At 49.6% G+C, this 21,245-nt stretch overlaps 1 protein-coding gene and 1 long non-coding RNA gene across 8 annotated transcripts in view; both read right to left on the bottom strand.

Annotated features, from left to right (window-relative positions):
• LOC140624661 (uncharacterized) overlaps positions 1–16,336 on the bottom strand; it is a 69,765-nt gene extending 53,429 nt beyond the window's left edge. The window contains exon 1 of one of the 7 annotated variants that reach the window (XR_012024117.1): positions 13,497–16,336. This is a non-coding gene — a long non-coding RNA (uncharacterized lncRNA). The remainder of the gene's footprint in view (positions 1–13,496) is intronic. The other 6 variants (XR_012024114.1, XR_012024109.1, XR_012024111.1 and 3 more) reach the window with 6 other exon arrangements.
• Positions 16,337–18,293: 1,957 nt separating this feature from the next.
• Positions 18,294–21,245, bottom strand: part of PROS1 (protein S) — a 63,899-nt gene continuing 60,947 nt past the window's right edge. The window contains exon 15 of the mRNA XM_072812507.1: positions 18,294–18,778. Coding sequence (XP_072668608.1) covers positions 18,618–18,778 — 161 coding nt within the window. The 3' untranslated portion in view covers positions 18,294–18,617. The remainder of the gene's footprint in view (positions 18,779–21,245) is intronic.

Raw genomic sequence — 21,245 nt, 5'->3', positions numbered from 1 at the left:
TAACTAGGAGTTAACCAAGGAGATGAAAGACCTTTACTTGGAAAATTATAAAACACTGCTGATAGAAGTTAAAGAGGACACAAACAAATGGAAAGATAGTCCATGCTCCAGGCTCAGAAGAATTAATATTGTTAAAATGTCCATATTACCCAAAGCAATCTACAAATTCAATACAATCCCCATTCAAATACCAACATCATTTTTCACCAAACTAGAATAAATAATAGTAAAATTTGCATGGAACCACAAAAGATCCCAAATAGCTAAAGCAATCTTAAGAAAGAAAAACAAAGCAGAAGTTATTACAATTCCACATTTCAGGATATACTACAAAGCTGTAGTGATCAAAACAGCATGGTACTGACCCAAAAATAGACCCATAGATCAATGGAAAAGAATAGAGAGCCAAGAAATAAATCCATGCTTATATGGCCAATCAATCCACAACAAAGGAAGGAAGAATACACAATCAGGAAAAGACAGTCTCTTCAATAAATGGTGCTGAGAAAACTGGGCAGCTAAGTGCAAAAGAATGAAACAGGACTGCTTTCTAATACCATACGCAAGCATAAACTCAAAACGGCTTAAAGACCTAAATTTGAGGCCTGAAACCATAAAAATCCTAGAAAACAGGCAACAATTTCTCTGACATCGAGTGTAGCAACATTTTTTTGGATATGTCTCCTAATGCAAGGGAAATAAAGCAAACAAACTATTGGGACCACATCAAAATAAAAAGCATTTGTACAGCCAAAGAAACCATCAAGAAAACAAAAAGGCAACCTACTGAATGAGAGAAGGTATTTGCAAATAAACTCCAATAAGGAGTTAACATCCAAAATATATAAAGAACGTACACACTAAACACCAAAAGTCAAACAATCTGGTTAAAAAATGGTCAGAGGACCTAAATAGACTTTTTGCAAAGAAGACATTCAGATGGCCAGCAGACACATGAAAACACGACAACGTCACCCATCATCAGGGAAACGCAAACCAAAACTATAATGAGATATCACCTCACATCTGTCAGAATGGCTAAAACCAAAGCCCGCAAGAAATAACAAGTATTAACGAGAATGTGGCGAAATAGGAACCCTGTGTCCTGTCGGTAGAAATGGAAACTAGTGTGGCCACTGTGGAAGACAATAAGGAAATTCTTCAAGAAATCAAAAATAAAACTACCTACCCTATGATCCAAGCCATCGTGCTATTGGGTATTTACCCGAAGAGAACAAAAGCACGAATTCAAAGGGATGCCTGAACCCCCATATTTATTGCGGCATTACTTTGAGTACCTGAGTTATGGAAGCAGCCCAAATGTCCATGGATAGAGAACATGTGGGGTGTGTGTATGGTTGTGTATAGATAGGAACATCCTACATATATTCTGTATATAATACTCCTATATGTATAGGAATACTGCCCCAAACATAAAAGGGAATGAAATCTTGCCATTTGCAACAACATGGACAGAGCTAGAAAGTATATAAGGCTAAGGGAAACGAGTCAGCGAGAGAAAGACAGATACCATAGGATTTCATTCATGGGTGAAATTTAAGAAACAAAATAAATGAACAAATTAAAAAAGAGAGAGAGAGACAAACCAAGAACCAGACTCTGAACCACAGAGAACAAACTGAAGGTTTCCAGAGGGCCGGGGTGGAGGGATGCGAGACGGTGAAGGGCAGCAAGAGCTCACTAGTCTTAGGGCACCGAGGGGCGCAGGGAACCGCTGACTCTGCCGTACACCTGCAACCAGCCACCTGTCCACGCCCGCAACAAAAGCCGTGTACGTGTGGCGTACGGAGGCTTGGCCAAAAGACAGACCAGAATGATTTGCTCTTTCTAGAGTAAAAAGAAAGACAAAGAAAGTCTTCACAGAAATAACCTTAAACGTGGACCTGAAGACTAAGTAAAAGTTCACCGGCGGGCAAGCGGGGGCGTGATATTCTGTGCAGAGAAAACCGCATAACCCCGTCCGACCAAGCTTCACATGAAGCTCAAATGAGCAGAAACTCATTTTTTCTGGTGGGGTTTTTGTTGTTTTCGTTTTTGTTTTTGTTTTGTTTTCCCTATCCTCAGTACTTGCCATAAGGCTGGTCATGCAGCAGCTGCTCGGGAAGGAGCATCCGGGGTTGCTGAAGCAAGAGGGAAGGACGGTGGGGGCGCGGGCGAGACGAGCGAGGGCCCAGGGGGGACAGAAAGCGAGCCTCGGGCACCCCGAGCCGTGTGGGCCGTCGAGGGCAGGGTGCGGAGCAGAGGGGTCCCTGCGAGGGAGGCGGGCCCCGGGGGGGGGCTCTGGGAGCACGGGCCCAGGGGAATGGGGACCCTCTCGTTTAAGAGAAAGGACACGACGGGAAGAAGACAGACCTGCGGAGTTCATGGAAAGCGCCATCTCAGGCCCATTAATTCTGAGGCGCGGGGGCGTGCTGGGGCGGGGCGTCGGGGCGCTCCCGGCGGGGGCTGCGCTGCGACCCCCAGAAGGCGCGGCGGCCCCGGGAAGCCAGTCCTGAGCCGGGCTCCCGCTCCCACGGCGCGGCTGGAAGGATTCGGGTCGCAGGAAAAGGCCGAGAGGAGGATTCCCGGACCGCGCAGGGCAGAGGCCCCGGAGCGCGGAGAGCGGGGGCCACGGAGGCGACGGCACGTGGGGGGCCGGGACTGGGACCGGGAAGGCCGCTCCGGGCCGCGCCCTCGGCTCCCCGTGTCACCGCCCGCGACACCTGGGACCACGACCTGGAACCTGCGCGCCGGGCGGGGACGCCACGGCCCTGGGACCCGGAGGCCTGGGGGCAGGGCCAAGCCAAGCGGTAGGGCGACTCCCGGGACACCCCACCGACTCCCGCACACACCCCACCGGCTCCCCGGGCACACCCCACCGGCTCCCCGCGCACACCCCACCAGCACCCCGGACACACCCCACCGGCTCCCCGCACACACCCCACCGGCACCCCGGGCACACCCCACCGGCACCCCGGGCACACCCCACCGGCTCCCGCACACACCCCACCGGCTCCCCGGGCACACCCCACCGGCACCCCGGGCACACCCCACCGGCTCCCGCACACACCCCACCGGCTCCCCGCACACACCCCACCGGCACCCCGGGCACACCCCACCGGCACCCCGGGCACACCCCACCGGCTCCCGCACACACCCCACCGGCTCCCCGCACACACCCCACCGGCACCCCGGGCACACCCCACCGACTCCCCGCACACACCCCACCGGCTCCCCGGGCACACCCCACCGGCTCCCCGGACACACCCCACCGACTCCCCGCACACACCCCACCGGCTCCCCGGGCACACCCCACCGGCTCCCCGCACACACCCCACCGGCACCCCGGACACACCCCACCGGCACCCCGTGCACACCCCACCGGCTCCCGCACACACCCCACCGGCTCCCCGCACACACCCCACCGGCACCCCGGGCACACCCCACCGACTCCCCGCGCACACCCCACCGACTCCCCGCACACACCCCACCGGCTCCCCGGGCACACCCCACCGGCTCCCCGGACACACCCCACCGACTCCCCGCACACACCCCACCGGCTCCCCGGGTACACCCCACCGGCTCCCCGCACACACCCCACCGGCACCCCGGACACACCCCACCGGCTCCCCGCACACACCCCACCGGCTCCCCGGGCACACCCCACCGGCTCCCCGCACACACCCCACCGGCTCCCCGCACACACCCCACCGGCACCCCGGGCACACCCCACCGGCACCCCGGGCACACCCCACCGGCTCCCGCACACACCCCACCGGCTCCCCGCACACACCCCACCGGCTCCCCGCACACACCCCACCGGCACCCCGGGCACACCCCACCGGCACCCCGTGCACACCCCACCGGCTCCCGCACACACCCCACCGGCTCCCCGCACACACCCCACCGGCACCCCGGGCACACCCCACCGACTCCCCGCACACACCCCACCGGCTCCCCGGGCACACCCCACCGGCTCCCCGGACACACCCCACCGACTCCCCGCACACACCCCACCGGCTCCCCGGGCACACCCCACCGGCTCCCCGCACACACCCCACCGGCACCCCGGACACACCCCACCGGCACCCCGTGCACACCCCACCGGCTCCCGCACACACCCCACCGGCTCCCCGCACACACCCCACCGGCACCCCGGGCACACCCCACCGACTCCCCGCACACACCCCACCGACTCCCCGCACACACCCCACCGGCTCCCCGGGCACACCCCACCGGCTCCCCGGACACACCCCACCGACTCCCCGCACACACCCCACCGGCTCCCCGGGCACACCCCACCGGCTCCCCGCACACACCCCACCGGCACCCCGGACACACCCCACCGACTCCCCGCACACACCCCACCGGCTCCCCGGGTACACCCCACCGGCTCCCCGCACACACCCCACCGGCACCCCGGACACACCCCACCGGCTCCCCGCACACACCCCACCGGCTCCCCGGGCACACCCCACCGGCTCCCCGCACACACCCCACCGGCTCCCCGCACACACCCCACCGGCACCCCGGGCACACCCCACCGGCACCCCGGGCACACCCCACCGGCTCCCGCACACACCCCACCGGCTCCCCGCACACACCCCACCGGCTCCCCGCACACACCCCACCGGCACCCCGGGCACACCCCACCGGCACCCCGTGCACACCCCACCGGCTCCCGCACACACCCCACCGGCTCCCCGCACACACCCCACCGGCACCCCGGGCACACCCCACCGACTCCCCGCACACACCCCACCGGCTCCCCGGGCACACCCCACCGGCTCCCCGGACACACCCCACCGACTCCCCGCACACACCCCACCGGCTCCCCGGGCACACCCCACCGGCTCCCCGCACACACCCCACCGGCACCCCGGACACACCCCACCGGCACCCCGTGCACACCCCACCGGCTCCCGCACACACCCCACCGGCTCCCCGCACACACCCCACCGGCACCCCGGGCACACCCCACCGACTCCCCGCACACACCCCACCGACTCCCCGCACACACCCCACCGGCTCCCCGGGCACACCCCACCGGCTCCCCGGACACACCCCACCGACTCCCCGCACACACCCCACCGGCTCCCCGGGCACACCCCACCGGCTCCCCGCACACACCCCACCGGCACCCCGGACACACCCCACCGGCTCCCCGCACACACCCCACCGGCTCCCCGGGCTAACCCCACCGGCTCCCCGGACACACCCCACCGACTCCCCGCACACACCCCACCGGCTCCCCGGGCACACCCCACCGGCTCCCCGCACACACCCCACCGGCACCCCGGACACACCCCACCGGCTCCCCGCACACACCCCACCGGCTCCCCGGGCACACCCCACCGGCTCCCCGCACACACCCCACCGGCTCCCCGGGCACACCCCACCGGCTCCCCGCACACACCCCACCGGCTCCCCGCGCACACCCCACCGGCACCCCGGGCACACCCCACCGGCTCCCCGCGCACACCCCACCGGCACCCCGGGCACACCCCACCGGCTCCCCGCGCACACCCCACCAGCACCCCGGACACACCCCACCGGCTCCCCGGCTCCAGCTCCGACGAGTTAAACCAGCGTAAGCGCGGCATCGATCCCAAGGTAAAATCCACCCGAATGAACATAAAGCAGTTTCGAAGTGGCTTTGGGTGAACAACTTCAAGGTTCCGCCTCCCAAGGTTTCCTTCAAAAGACAAAAGCCCATAATTCTCATTTGCTGTCGGGGCTGCCTTTTCAGTTTGCGAAACTAAATGAAAGACAGGGGATGTAATGAGAGATCCTGAAATCAAGCACAGGGGGGTGTGGGGGACAGGGGGGATGGGGTGATGGGGGGTGGGGGGATGGGGATGGGGGGTCGGGAGGACGGGCATGGGGGACAGGGACTGGGGTCGGGGGACAGGGATGGGGGCCGGGGATGGGGGAGCCGGGGAATGGGGGAACGGGGGACGGGGGGACAGAGGGGCAAGGATTCGGGAGGTGGGGGGCAGGGGATGGGGACAGGGACAGTGAGACGGGATTCAGGGGGCAGGGGGCCAGGGGCGGGCGCCTGCGTTAGCTCTGCACTGAGAAAGAAGGGGTGGGGGTGGTAGGCAGGGGGGTGTGGGAGGATCCACCCTCCCAGACCGCATAGACCCGGGAATGCAGGTCTGTGAGGCGTGCGGTCAGCTGGAGAGAGAAGGATCAGGGAGGACGTGGCAGGTGCACCAGCTGCCACCAAATGACTTGAAAATGGCTCATTTTAGGTCATGTGAATTTTACTTCAATTTAAAAAAAAAGTGGGCGGGCGAAAGGGAGGGCCTGCAAAGCTCGCAGTCAGGGTCAGGACAGGCCACGGGCGAGCGGGACCGGAGGCTCTGGCGACACGCACCTGCCAGCCCTGGGCCACCTGCTCTGACTTCATGACCCGAAGCAAAGCCGAGCGGGGCTGTGCGTCAGTCCTCGAAGGCGGCGGAGAGAAGAGGCGTGTTGCAGGCGACAGCGTGCGCACGGGGGACACCGGTTGGGGGGTGGCAGGCTCCCCCGGAGGGGAGAACCAGGCCTGGTGACCGGTGACGGGGGAGACGGTCGTTTCCTTTGTGCCTGAGCAGAGAGCATGCGAGCACTTCCCAGGGTGTCGAGGTCACGAGGAAGGACCCCTTGGCAGGAGGCTCTGACACTCGACGCAAAGCCTGGGGTTGCCCCGGGCTGCTCCGTGGGAATCGGACCCGCGTGTTGGGCCTGAGACGTGAACCCCGAGTGGGGACGGAGAGGGGCATCTGGGCACCCCAGCGTCTGCCCAGCGCCCCAATCCTGGGCCCTGCACCGTAGACCCTGCGCCCCGGACCCTGCACCCCAGACCCTGCGCCCCGGGCCCTGCACCCTGGACCCTGCATCCCGGACCCTGCCTTCTGGATCTGCCTCCCGGACCTGCCTCTCGGGCCCTGCACCCCAGACCCTGCGCCCCGGGCCCTGCACCCCGGACCCTGCATCCCAGACCCTGCCTTCTGGATCTGCCTCCCGGACCTACCTCCCGGGCCCTGCATCCCAGACCCTGCGTCCCAGGCCCTGCCTCCCGGGCCCTGTGCCCCAGACCCTGCACCCTGGACCCTGCACCCCGGACCCTGCGCCCTGGACCCTGCACCTGGGGTGCAGTGCCAGGGAGAACGGGGTCCGCAGGGTGCGGCGGGGCGCAGGAAGCCGCCGGCTCCCAGGTCGCACTGCCCCGGACTCGAGTCCATCCTCCGGGGCGAGGATTCGCTCTCGTCCTTTGGAGAAGTTTGCAAGTGAGGACAAACCGAGGAGCCGGAGAAAGCCACTGACCAAACGTAGGAACTTGTCACTTAGTCCCCGGTCACCTCGCCGGGGCTTTTACTCCCCGGGCTGTGCTGGAAGCAGGTGAGGACGAGTCGCGGACGCAAAGGGCTACTTTAAGGGATTAAGAACAAAAATGAGTCATCTGATCATGGTGTTGACTTTGGACAACTCCTAATAAATCTTCTGAGCGCTTCTCTCAGCCCTAACGTCCACTTCCACGTCGTGCATTGGGTTAGGCGGTTGGTGGAGCGACAAACTGCCCGGCCGGAGGCCTCGCCGAGGAGCCCGCACCTGTAGAAGCCCAGAGAATCCTTGGAATAACTTTGCAATATATATTCCTCTCCGCACTTGACCTCACCATGGCCATGAAACCGCTTCTCTGGATCTAAGAGCCTGACACTTTCCAATTTCTAACCAGGCAAATGAAATATAAGTAAGAATAGATAAAAAGCTACTTTAAGAAACACAGATTTATTAATTAAAACGGATTTTTTTTCTTACTAATTATTCGAATTATTTAGTATCTTCCATCCGGCTCACTCCAAAGAGGTCTGATACTTATTTTTAGTGAAAGGGATTTTATCCTTTCTCGCTTCTGGCCAGCTTGCTGCTGCGCTTGGCTGGGGCAGTCGGCAGCTAAGGCAGGAAGATACTGGCCACAAAGAGGACAAAAAAGGGCCCGGGAATCCATCAACCCTAGGCTTCAACTTGCTGTGAAAAGTGGAAAGTGTGTGCTGGGGGCACAAGCAGACTCTGAAAATGATCAGGCTCGGCAAAGCGAACCTGGTCACCCTCTCCAACAGCTGCCCAGCCTTGAGGAAATCTGAAACAGGAAAGTGCACCCTGTTGGCCAAAACTGGTGCCCATCACCACAGCGGCAGTAACATTGAACTGGGCGCGGCATATGGGAAATACTGCAGTGGGCACAAGGCCACCATCGACCCAGGTGATTCTGGTATCATCCAAAGCATGCCAGAGCAGACTGGTGAAAAGGAAATCATGCAAAATTTTTCTTTAATAAAACTGGCCTGAGTTTATATTTAAAAAAAAATCAAAAATAAGTAAAACCTGAGTTTTAAAAATTAAAAAGCAGAACAAAGCATTAAATAATAGCTGCCAATATAATTGACTACATCATGGAAAATAATTTTTATCTGAATGAACCTATGATCAACCACTAAGGGTCCATTCTAGAAAGTGAAATTCTAGAGTCTCTTATTTTTGCTTTCTAAACCACACAATTAGCTGTCTGAAAATTATATAGAAGGACCATAATATATCAGCGCTTTAAGTAATTCCTAGAGGAAGCAACAAAGACATTTTAATACTTGCAGGGGAAATGCAGCAAATGAATTACTCAAGTTAATTATAGTTTAGATTTCCTTACCTCCCCCCCCCCCCATAATTTACAAGAGAGTCAGAATCTATTTATTTTATTAAATGAACATTAGCATGAGTGCTCGGTGGATTAGCATGTCTGCTCTTACACCATTATGAATGTGAATGAACGCTCTGGGGGTAGTGATTAACACTGTGATCATGAAAGCCCACAGCAGAAAAACACCTTCTGAGGTTTTCCAATTTCACTTTTTCCTAATTCTGGCACTGTGGAGAAAGGGATGCATGTAAGTCACTTTGTAAAAGGTATACAACCTCCTCTCTGGTGCAAAACATGGAACCAGGAAAACAAAGCAGCTTGTTAACCATTTTCAAGACAGGCCTAAGAAAAAAATTGAAATGTATTGATAGATGAAGTTGGATCTTTAGGAATCACTCCTTTTATGAAGTGGCACGTGGCAAGTTTCTGGTCCTACAAAGTAGAAGATAAGACTTTCAACCTTTAATAAAAGCCATTATTCTAATGCATTTGGGAATCCAGCCAACCTTTCTCTATTTAATAATTACAATAATAAAAATAATAACAAACACATATATCACTTACTATGGACAATTTAATCTTCACATCAACCCAACAAGCCAGGCACTATTATCTCACTTTGCAGATGAAATAGGCAGAGAGACAATAAACAACTTAGCACTAACAGCTACTTAGTTATGGGACTGGTGTTTACACTAAATAGTCGGGATCCCTGGGTGGCGCAGCGGTTTAGCGCCTGCCTTTGGAGACCCAGGATCGAATTCCATGTCCGGCTCCCGGTGCATGGAGCCTGCTTCTCCCTCTGCCTGTGTCTCTGCCTCTCTCTCTCTCTCTCTCTGACTATCATAAATAAATAAAAATTAAAAAAAAGAATTAAAAATAAATAAACTAAATAGTCTGGGGGCACCTGGGCAGTGCAGTCTGCTGTGCAGCTGACTCCTGGTTCCTACTCAGGTCCTGGTCTCAGGGTCGAGAGATGGAGCCTCTTGTAGGGCTTCACGCTCAGCACAGAGTCTGCTTCCCATTCTCTCTCCCTCTCCCTCTGCAACTCCTTGTTCATGCTCTCTCTCCCTCTAAAATACATAAATCTTTTAAAAAAATAAAATAAGTCAGGCTCCAGAATTCATATCCATAATAATAACAGAATATTCCCCTCAGTTTCTACTCTGTTCTCTTAAATTCTAACATCAATCTAATATATGAAGTTTAGACATAGAGTGAGTGCCTGGGATGAAGGCTTGCCCCTCCCCTGCAAAAAAGATATGCCTACATCTTAATCCTTTAAACTCTAGGTGTTCTGAAAAAATAAAATAAAATAAAATAAAGTGTAGGTGTTCCTTCACCTGGAAAAATAAGCTCCTTAGGTGTAATTAAGCTAAAGACCTTGAGACGAGATCACCCTGGATTATCCGGATGGGCCCTAAACTTAGAGGCCAGGGTCAGGGCCCAGAGGCAGAGCGCGACCGCCACCGGAGCCGCGTCTGTCCTGCCGCCGCCTGGGCGCGCGAGGCTGTGGCCGGGCCTGCCCTCGGGGGGCGCGCAAGCACGCCCGCGGCCTGGGCCGCCAAGCCTGTCCCCGCGGGAACGCCTGCGGCTTGCGCGGACTCCCCGGGACACGCACGCGAGCAGCTGCTGCGAGTGCAGTCCTAAGTGGGGCCGCCCCGGGCCGCCCCCTCCCCGGCCCGCTCACCGGGGCGCTGCGGCCAGGCCGGAGTCGGGCCACACGCCCCGCAAGCTCTGGTCGCTGCTGCGCGGAGCGGGGCGGGGCGGGGACGGCGCGGGACGAGCGGGAGGCGGGCCCGGGTAGCACCGCCAACCTCCCGGCCCTTCCCTCCACCACCCCGACCCGCCGGCGCGTCTACTCGAAGACCGGATTTGTATTCTCGACGTAATTCCTGAGATCAGATATTCTCGGGGCAAAAGATACCTCGAGTCACGACCTGGGCCTCGATGACGGCACCAAACCCGTGGGCGCGCCTCCACTGTCTGAATGTCTAATGGTTTACCGGATGTTTTTTCTTTTTTATTTTTTTTAACCCGATATTTTTTCCGGCCGAATCAAAAGTTTTGCCTAATTTTAGCAGTTTTGCAGCTGCAGGAAACCTTCTTCTACGTATTGGATTGTGTTTTCCCAAAATGTATATGGGGAAGCCCTAACCTCTAGTATCTCAGAATGTGACCTTATTTGGAGACAGGGTCTTTACAGACCCTAAATAATCAGGCTAAAATAAGGTCATTACAGTGGCTCTAATCCAATATGACTGGTGTCCTCGCAAGGAGACATTCAGAGACAAACATATAAGGAGGAAGATGATGTGAGGTCAAGGCAGGAGACAGCTATCTCTGAGCGGAAGAGCGAGGCTGGAACACATCCTCCCCTCCCAGCCCTTAGGAGGAGCCAACCCTGCTGATGCCTGATTTCAAGACTCCAAAATTGTGAGATTTACTTAAGCCACATGGTTTGTGCTAATTTATGCAGCATCCCCAGCAAACGAATATCATTCAGAATCCCTTCAACCACGGGTGACCATTTCCCTTTCTCTTCTAGCAAGTCCTTCTTACTCTCCTCTTTCCTGGACTTGATCCTTTTAGAATTTGGATCTACTCTTCAAACTAGTATAACCTGAAGAGCAAAACTGGGCAAAAGTGGAACTGAGAAAAAATTATTTCGACTTATCCCATTTGTGAATACAGAAATGTCAAAATATACTAGAAATAAGAACCCTTTAAATGATAAATACAAGGATAGTTCAATGTTAGGAAATCTGTTGATATACCTTACTACAGCATATTAAGGAAGAAAAAAATAATCCCAGTGGACACTGATGACATATAATAAACTTCAATAAGCAATCTGGAAAAAAAACATAGAAAACTAGAAAAAATACAAAGTATTACTGATAAGTAGTTTACAAGAAAATTGATGAGTAATATCTTTAGAAATCAAAAACAAATTTTAACTTAATGGTAAAATACCAAAAATAATTCCACTAATATTAAGAACAATATAAGAATGACTGTTAATACCCAGCAATACTCTGAACGCCCTAGCTAATATAATGAGTAAGAAAAACAAATGAAGCATAATATAGAGAGAAGAAAAATTATCATTATTTTAGTAGCAGTGAAAACTATAAAAACCAAGGAAATCTACTGAGTCAATTAAATGGATCATTCAGTGAGGTGATGGCTTATAAGATAAATAATAGATGATACTCAATATCTATGACACATAAAGAAGCCCTAGACTTCAATAAGACAAATCATCCAATAGCAAAATACATGCTAAATAAGCAAGCGTCTCTCTCCAAACAAAACAATATAAAATTCCAAAAAAAAAATACATGCAAAGTTGTTCAATCCCATTAGTTATCACCAAAATGCAAATAAAAACAACAAACCAGCACCTTTTTCTCATCAGACTAAGAAAATATTTAAAATATTAACAATATCAAGCATCAGTAAGCAAGCGGAAACGCTATACATGTAAATTTTGGAGGACTAAAAATTGGTATTTGGCCAAATAGAACAATAAAATCAGAAAGTGTGGTCATTTACAAAAGAGCCAATCATTTAAACAAGCTTTATCAAGGCTCTCCAAAGCAATGTGGAGATAATATCCGAGAGAAGATTTGATACTGCAATCCAGTGAGGGTTGTTTCAAAACATTTCTTCAGAGCCCTACCGGTCAGAGCGTGAAACCTGCAGGAGAGCTGGCCTCAGCAGATTCCCCTGCCAAAGCAGTGCTTCCTACACGATGGAAGATCATCTAGAAGGAGAGTTATCTGCTAGAGTAAGCGTAATGCCAGAACTTTGGTTTGTTTTAGAAGCATACGCATTTTCAGACTTTTATTTCTGTATAAAATGTATATTTAAAGTTAGGGTGGTTTTTTTTACACAACTATTATTTTTATAAGGTGTATATATTACATGCTAGAGTAAGTTATTTTTCTTATGGTAGAAGAATTTTTTTTTTTTTTTTTTTGGTATCTGGTTTTAATAAAATCTTTTACCAGAAACATGGCAATAGAAGATAGAAGTTAAAAGTGGGTTGTAGAAATACAGCTTTTACTGGGTAGCTTCAGTGAAAAGAGTCCTTAGAGAGGACAGAAAGCTTAATCTCCTAGTGGGCATGTCCAGCTGGTTGCCTGGACTCCCTCTTTGCAGTCGCTTGCGCACCCAGCCCCCTCCCATCCACCTTGCTTCACCGGCGAGGCGTGTTTCTGTCCCGTACCCTAAGATCACCTGTAGGGGCTTAAAATCCTCCAGGCCCAGACTGCACACCAAACTGATTAAATGTGAATCCTGGGCTGGAGGTTGGGGGGAGGGGGGCAAGGGAGAGGGAGGTCAATAGTACTTTTAAAGGTCTGCAGGCGATTTCACCGAGCAGGTTGGAGACGCGCTGGCCTGATGCAGGCCCCGGCTGCCTTCCCGCCAGCCTTGGTGGCTCAGAACGGGCTCTTCCACCCAGGCCGGGCCGCTCGAGTATCTCCCTCGGGATTCTGGAGCCGAGGATGAGGGGCAGCCTAGGCCGTTGTTGGAGAACCTGCTGCGGGCACCAGCTGAGCGGGCTCACCTCGCTCGCTGTCCGGTGGCGGTGGCGGTGCCAGGCGTCCCCGCGTCCCCCTCGTGCCCGGGGCTCTGCGGGCCACGTCCCCGGCCCGCCCCATGCACCCAGCCCAGACCGGCTCGGGGCGGCCCTGGGCCCGAGGCTCCCTCCGCATCTCTCGCCTCTCCGCGTGCCCCATCCCGCACGCGGCCACCGGCCACCGCAAGCCGCCGCTACCTGCTACCTATTCCCGCTCGCGCCCACCTTTCCCTCCACCGGGGAGTCTCCCGATCAACCTGCCGCCTGCGCGGAGTCTGCCGGGACTCCCATGATGCGGTCCTTGCTCCGGGCGTCTGCTCGTGGCCTGGAGGCCCAAAGCCCCAAGACCGCGCTCTCTGCAGGCCTCAGCTCTGCTCGGGCCTCTCCGTGGCTGCAGATCGCGCTCTCCGCGTGCTGTGTCCTCACACGGCTGTTCGTCTGTGTGCGTACAACCCAGGTGCGTCTCCCTCTCGCAAGGACCGTAGTTGCACTGGATGAGGGCCCCCACTCTTGTGACCTCACTTGACCTTTATTACCTCCTCAAATGCCCTATCTCCAAATACAGTCACATTAGGGTTTGGGGCTTTAACATGTGAATTTTGTGGACATGCAATTCAGTTCCTAACACCCATCTAAGACCTTCTTGATATCTGCTTCTTGAAGCTTCCAAATTAATGCACTGCACAAAGAGAAAAGGGGCTTTTTTAGACAAATAATAAGGCCTACATCAGTAAAGATGTTCACACAGAGCCTGAAAGATCACTTCTCAGTGATACCATTTGGTCCTACTGATTTGGCTTCTGTCTAAATTCCAGACCCATGTACCTTTTTTGTTTGTTTGTTTGGTTTGAACATGAACAGTAAAAAAGTAACCTAAAATCTGGAATTCCAAGGTAAAAGCTGATTTAAATTAAGCCATGATATGCAAAGAGTCACAGAAGATACTCCTGCTGTCCGGGTTGGACCTCTACAGTTCCTTTCTTCTCCGTGACCATATTTGTACATAGGTGCAAGGGCATTCACTTCTGTAGCCCAATCACCCAGAGCAAACTTTGGCATATTGTATGTGTCCCGCAAATATTTGCTGAATGAATGAATTTATTATGGCTTCCAAACACCTCCATAGTCACTGCATCTAGTAGGTGCTCAGATTCTATATGTTAAAAAGAATTGAATCGGAGCATTATAACAATAATGATGAGAACAAGAGGTCAGAGGCTAGCGATTTTCCTGATTTTTCTCCCATCACTGCCCACCCTGGAAAGTTCAGCCCAGAAGACGGAAGGTATTGAGATACCCGGGAAGCTTTCCCCCAGTGATGTACACTTACATGGCCTTCGAACGCTCCCCCCACCCCCCTTCCAGGGACAATCTGATTACCAGGAAAACTTGAGGTAGTATGCCAGTAGCTTCCAAGGAATCAGGGCCTGTGAGGCTTAGTCTTCCATCCTACAGAGGGCAGAAGGAATCGAGACGGAAGGAAGGAAAGGCAGGAGTGAGGAAGACATCCCTGCTTTCTTGGAGGGAGCCCTATGACCAGATGCCATGCCCCGTGCACAGAGCTCTTGTGAAGCTAGACTGACCTGATGAGTGAAATAGCAGTTACTGCTTATCAGGTACAGATCCCTTGGTCTTTTCAGGCATTCCTAGAGTATTTGAAACAACAGAGGGTAAAGTATGCAAGCAGGGGGAGTGAGGGTCCAGCTCAAAGTGGCCTGGCATGAGAAAAATTTCTTTGAAAGCTCCTATTTTTGCTTCATATCCATTCACCAAAGTCTTTCAAGAGAAAGAGGTTCAACAGCAAGTTTTGGACTTTGGGGAGATTCTGGGAAAATGTGGTGTTTGAAAAAAAAAATCCCCAGTACTTAAAATTTCCAGACTAATTGTTCTACATATTCTAGGGGCTATAACAAAGACAGAGGAATGTTAGGAACGGAGAGTAGCCCCTCCAAGGAGGCAGGGAGCACGTACCAAGGAGGTTGCTACATCACCCCAATGATCGATTCTACCAGAGGGTGTAAGTCAGGCAAGTTTCTTCTTTCATGGAATATGATAGATATGACACTCTCCCTAACTCGGGAGTTTTCATGAACTTGTCGTTTTGGCGTGCTACTGGATTTGCCGTCCTACACTCCCAGGCGTTGCACTTTTATATAACTAGGCCACTATTAATGCGCCAGCCATAGCCTGTGATGCTCGGATGTTCCTATGACGGTAGGCTTGAAAATTGTCACTATTCTAGCATCAACCTCACACCATGTTGAAGGGAGCCCTCCCTCCTCTGCATTTGGTGTACACTGGCTAAGCCCCCAATTTCAAAGAGGTAGGAAATAAGGCAAGAAAAATGCCAGTGGTAGTGGTTGCAAGCCTTTCCAGATATTTCTGGTAGAATGTTACACGATCATCCTCATGAATTCCTCCAGGAGATTCTTTGATGATTGGTTTCGGGGACACTCTGGGGAATACACTCCTTGGCAGCTACCTGGCCGGGAGCTCCACCTCAGGGGCGTGGAGCATCATCCCCACACCAAGCTTTAAGGTTGCCATCCTCACTTTGGATAAACTAGCGGAGTCCCCTATCCTTCTTCTTGCCTTATTGTATATTTACTTCTGTATCCCTTTCTTTCTTTTTCCCTTTTAATTATTACTATGTTTTTCTCATTCCTGCTTTCTCTTCACAGACATATTCTTCTTATTTCTGGGTCTGCCTCTTTCTTGTTTTACCTCTGGCACTCTTCCCCTCTTCCTTTCCATTTATATTTGGTCCTTCTGTTGATCTTTCTCTACCTATTTGGTTTTTTTCTATGATCATCTAAATTTTCGTTTCTCACTCCTTCTTCTTCCTGTTAAATTTCTTTTCTTAAAAATTTCGATCTCTACTTCATTATCTCAGTACAGATACTCCTTTCTAGGTGTATCTCAAATGTCACTACTAATGTCACCTACTTCTACATAAGCGTCTACAAGAAAGTAGCTATTTCTTTTTGTATTTTTTCTCTATATCTCTTGTCCTCTTTATCCTTTATCTTTCTTTTGCTTCTTCTTTTTCCTTTTCTTCTTTATTTTCTATTTCATCAAATCTTTTTTTATATATATTTTATTTATTTATTCATGAGAGACACAGAAAGAGGCAGAGACACAGGCAGAGGGAGAAGTAGGCTCCATGCAGGGAGCCCGGTGTGGGACTCGATCCCAAGACCCCGGGGTCACAACCTGAGCTGAAGGCAGACGCTTAACCGCTGAGCCACCCAGGCGTCCCTATTTTACCAAATCTTTCACTGAGTCTGTTTTCATCTTTCTCATTTGCTTTTTTCTTTGTTGCCCTTTTCTCTCCTCCTGGTTTTGTTCACACAGGCTCACTTATACCTGTGTCTCTCCCTTTCTCCCATCTCTGCTTTTCACTCATTTTTAACATTCTATCTATCCTTCTGTATGTGTGTGTGTATGTGTCAACTCACATGCACCTGGGAGACAAAAGGATGGTTTTTCCATCTGAAGACTAGTCACTGAATGAGATTTAAAGTCTACCATTTGAAACTTTAGCAGGAAAGAGGAATTCTCTTCTTCCACAGCAAAAGACCGATTGTCAGATGTTCTCTGGGAAGGCCTGAAGCCAGGTATTGCAAGATCATTGTCAGCTGATTCGTGTTTGTAAGAAACACCTGCCCCAAACCTTCTAAGCCATATGTACATGCACCTCAAAGAGAGAGAAAATTTATAAATGGGTCTCTGGAGCCTTTCTGAAGATCACTGCATGTTGGAAGTTTTCTGCTTCTGATGGAAAACGTGGAATTGATCCCTATAGTTGTCTTTGTATCTGGGCATAATTAAACAAGAATCACAAAACTCTTCCCCAAAGAAAATTCACTTTTCCCTCCCTTCCTTTCTTTTTTCCCTTTTCATATGCTTTCAGGTTTTCTACTTCTTTGCTTTTGTACACCAATGTAATTGTCAATGGCTGCTTGCTGAAATTCATCACTCATAGTACCTGGTGGTAAATTGGGAGAAAGGTTACATCCAGTAAGATGAGCTAGCACAATTTCTAGCACATGTCGAACGCTCAATACATGTTACCTTTGCTTTTCTTCCCTTTCTGAGCTCGTCTACAAGTCAACTACAGCTACTGATTAAATATTTGACCTTTATACCTTCCAACTAAAGAGCTACTGTGCTGCGTGATTTACATGTTTGTCATATAATTTTATGTTCTATTCAAAGAGTTGATGGAATATAGATACTCACATATTTTTTTACAATATACTGCAATTTATTATGTTTTACATGATATAAAATATCTATAGTAGAAAAAAAGTTTATTTCCTAAAATTTTTAATGAAATATCTGATACATACCTAAAGTGACTGGTAGGTGTGGGAGTGAAAAAACTATCACCTGGAATGCATTGCCAACAAGTACGTGGCACTCTCACCTCCTTACTCCAAAGACACGATATCAACTCTGTTCTGTCCTAGCTTTCTGAATTCTTTTGGTCTCTCAACAATCACATCTGGCAACTTGCTCTGATAATTAAAGTTGGATTCAAGGAAAACTATGAACTTCTACATTATTTATTCTCTCTGCCATTCTTTCCATATTAGGTCCTGCCTTTTCTAATCTAGATCTTGTGACTCACAGCCAAACTTAAGGATAGTCCCCTAGTCTTGGGGATACCACCCAAGATTTCAACATCCATTCCAATACAGTCTAGTATCTCATGCTCATAAAATCCAATTACTTAACCAGCAAGATTCATGTGCTTCCATGAAAATATGGAGGAAAGCTGCTGGTTCAAATGTGAAGCTAAGTTTAAGTCCCCATGAGGAACCGTTTTTGGAGTAAAGCTTCAAAGCCTTCCACTCAATCCGTACGTAATAGGTCACTGTCTCACCTTCTGCCCTCATTAGGGAAAAACACAAATAAGTAAAATAGGATCTGCTATGATCAATAGTATTTAGTCACATGCACTTTTGTTTGAGTTTACTTCCCTTGCCTTCCAAAAAACAGAGATATTTCAGCACTAGCTCATGGTGACAAAATTAAATTTTACTTTTACAAACATAAAAATGAAGAAATGTCATTTGTAGCAAAAATTCAAATTAGAAATGTTTGTGTATTCCATTATTTAATTTCTAGGCAGCAATAGAGGTAAGAATTTTTTTAATGTGATTTGTATCACAAGAGGATCTTGTTCTTCTTGAAAAAGGACCTTTTTAAAATTCCAGGAAAGTCAAAGTGCCAATAAAATAATCAAAGTCTGCACATTGCAGGGAAAACCCTTCCACTATTATTGAAACATAAGTATAATTACGCACAGGAAAAATATATTATCAGCACAGGAAAGAAGCCTTAAGAATTCTTTGTGCTTTTCAAAACTGATGGACACGAGTGAGCTCTAATATCATTATGCTTAGAAATGGCTTCATCCAGATCCAGCTGAACACCATTAATGTTCACTTCCATACAGCCATTGTAAAAGACATTCACTGGTGTGGCACCGAATGGAATATCTGCAAAAACAGAATATTAAAATATTAGCCCAAGACTTTTGGCATCTTATTTGCTTACAATTAGAGGAACTATCCAGACTTCCCATTTCCAACCAAATTCTAATCATAAAAGAAAAATTAGTAATGTAACTATTCAATAAGTTTATATTAAGTGACTCCTATATATATAAGGTATTCATTCTGCTTGGCACTGGATTCAGCATATCATGAGTTCCTCTGATTTCACAAACACAGGCTCTTTCAAACCTAAGATAAATAAACACACTTTAAAAAGAGTATAAAGTAGAATATTTTTACCTGTGATGTTCTATTTTATTGTTTTCTTTTTAAATTTGAGCAACAGTTTAAGTGTTGTTAAATCATTTTTTTAACTCCAAACTATAGCTGCTTGGAAATCTTTTGAAAATGCCATGATAAATATATCTCTTTTATTACTAGCTCTTTTTAAAATGTCATGATAAATGTATCTCTTTTATTACTGTTGGAATAAAAGCAGATTTCTATATTTTCCCAAATATAGCTTCTTGCTGAGCATACAATGACAGGTCATATTAGGAAATTCACTTTATGCACTGTTTAGTGTTCTAAAAAATAATTTTATTAATGCTTCAGTGACAAGTTTAGGGCCTTTGGGCCTTTCGGCACTTACGCTTTCCTCATTCAACTTAATACTTGAGTAACACCCTTGAATTCCTAAGAACTATGATTCATCTGAATAGCATCCATCTCTCTACTTGCTTCTCTTTTTTGGCATCTCCTCCCTATGAATTTCATTTCCAATGGGCATTTTTCAGCCTTTATTCTCCTTCCTTAGTACCTTATGCAAAAAACATACAGATCAGATTTTCTACCCTTAATCTGCCAATACAGTGAATAAAGTCCACACTTTTCCAGGGGCTCACAGCATTCTTCATGAATCCCTTTCAAGTCTGGCTGAGCATCAAAGATTATGCCACTATTATTAATCTTTTTTTTTTATTTATTTTTATTTTTATTTATGATAGTCATACAGAGAGAGAGAGAGAGGCAGAGACACAGGCAGAGGGAGAAGCAGGCTCCATGCACCGGGAGCCCGATGTGGGATTCGATCCCGGGTCTCCAGGATCGCGCCCTGGGCCAAAAGCAGGCGCCAAACCGCTGCGCCACCCAGGGATCCCGATTATGCCACTATTATAGCAATCCTCAGAATTGCCCATTTCCCCTGGTTTTTGATTCATAACATGCAATTGAATATGCCTATTTTGCATATCAACTGGTAACTTACCTATTGCACTGTTTACACTCCTAATATCTCAATTGTCTGTTCTCAATTTTCCTCACTCTTTCTCTAAACACATCTTGCCTCAAGTCAATCTTCAGTGCTGGTGCCACAGTCCCGGAACCATTGAAAGTTGATAGTTTTACTTCTTTTGAACTCTTTCATTGTTTGTCTGATTTACTAAAATTGCATGCCACATCTCCGATCTAATCACTGCGCACTATCTTCCTGCCATCATCCTAGTCCAGCAGCTTCCTGGTCTGTCACATGGGGATAATAATAGCACCTGCCTCAAAGGTCTATTTTGAAAATTAAGTAAGTTGATCCCTCTGAAGTGCTTTGAACGATGCCCAGACTGCTTATCATGCACCATTGATGAGAGTATAGTTGTTGCTTCTGTTATTGTTACTGCTTCTCCACCTGGACTGCTTCAGGAACCCCTGGCTCATCTCATCCACTTTTGCATCCCAGCTGTCCATCTCTGTCCATCATGCTCAGTGGGTTTTTAAAATTATATTAAAAAGCCATTTCCTTGTCTAAAATTTTTTAAAGAGTCTCATGGCTCTTATAATAAGACTCGGGACACTGAACCAGATCTACAGCACCCCCCACACACACACTCAGTTCACAGCCTCATCCTCCACCACCATCCCCTTTGCTCAATATGTCTTCACCACATTTATCTTCTGTATATTTCTCAAGTGAATCTACTCCCCATTTTTGCCCACACATAGACATTTTAATTGCATATTAATTCCAATTCCTACCCCACTGCCTGGTTAAATTTTGTCCTTCAATTTATCATATTTATTAGCCTTTTCTTCAGAGAGCTCATTCCTGGCCCCCATGAGCAGGCCAAGTCCCTGTTTTAAGACTCTACAAGCAATCCATACTTTTGCTTCATAGAAGTTATCACTATTTAATTATTAAATAAATTGGGATGTAGGTTCTTAATAAATAAAAGGCAAATGATGGGTGAAGAATAAATATTGAACTCACAAGATTACTGTGAGGATGAACTGAAATAATAAACACTTCTAACCAGGAGAGTCAGATGCAACAAAACTTGGTTAGTTTTAGTTCACCATTAAAAAAATAAATAAACCAAATGTACTAATAAAATGTCAATATAAATCCCCAGGAAAAGAATAATGGATACTGGAATTTTGTCCTCCCATCTAAGGACAAAGAATTTTGTCCTTTTACTAA

The sequence above is a fragment of the Canis lupus genome, chromosome 35 (genome assembly GCF_048164855.1).
Source record: "Canis lupus baileyi chromosome 35, mCanLup2.hap1, whole genome shotgun sequence".
In the NCBI taxonomy this organism is placed as follows: domain Eukaryota; kingdom Metazoa; phylum Chordata; class Mammalia; order Carnivora; family Canidae; genus Canis; species Canis lupus.
This window is presented reverse-complemented; position numbering and strand designations above follow the sequence as displayed.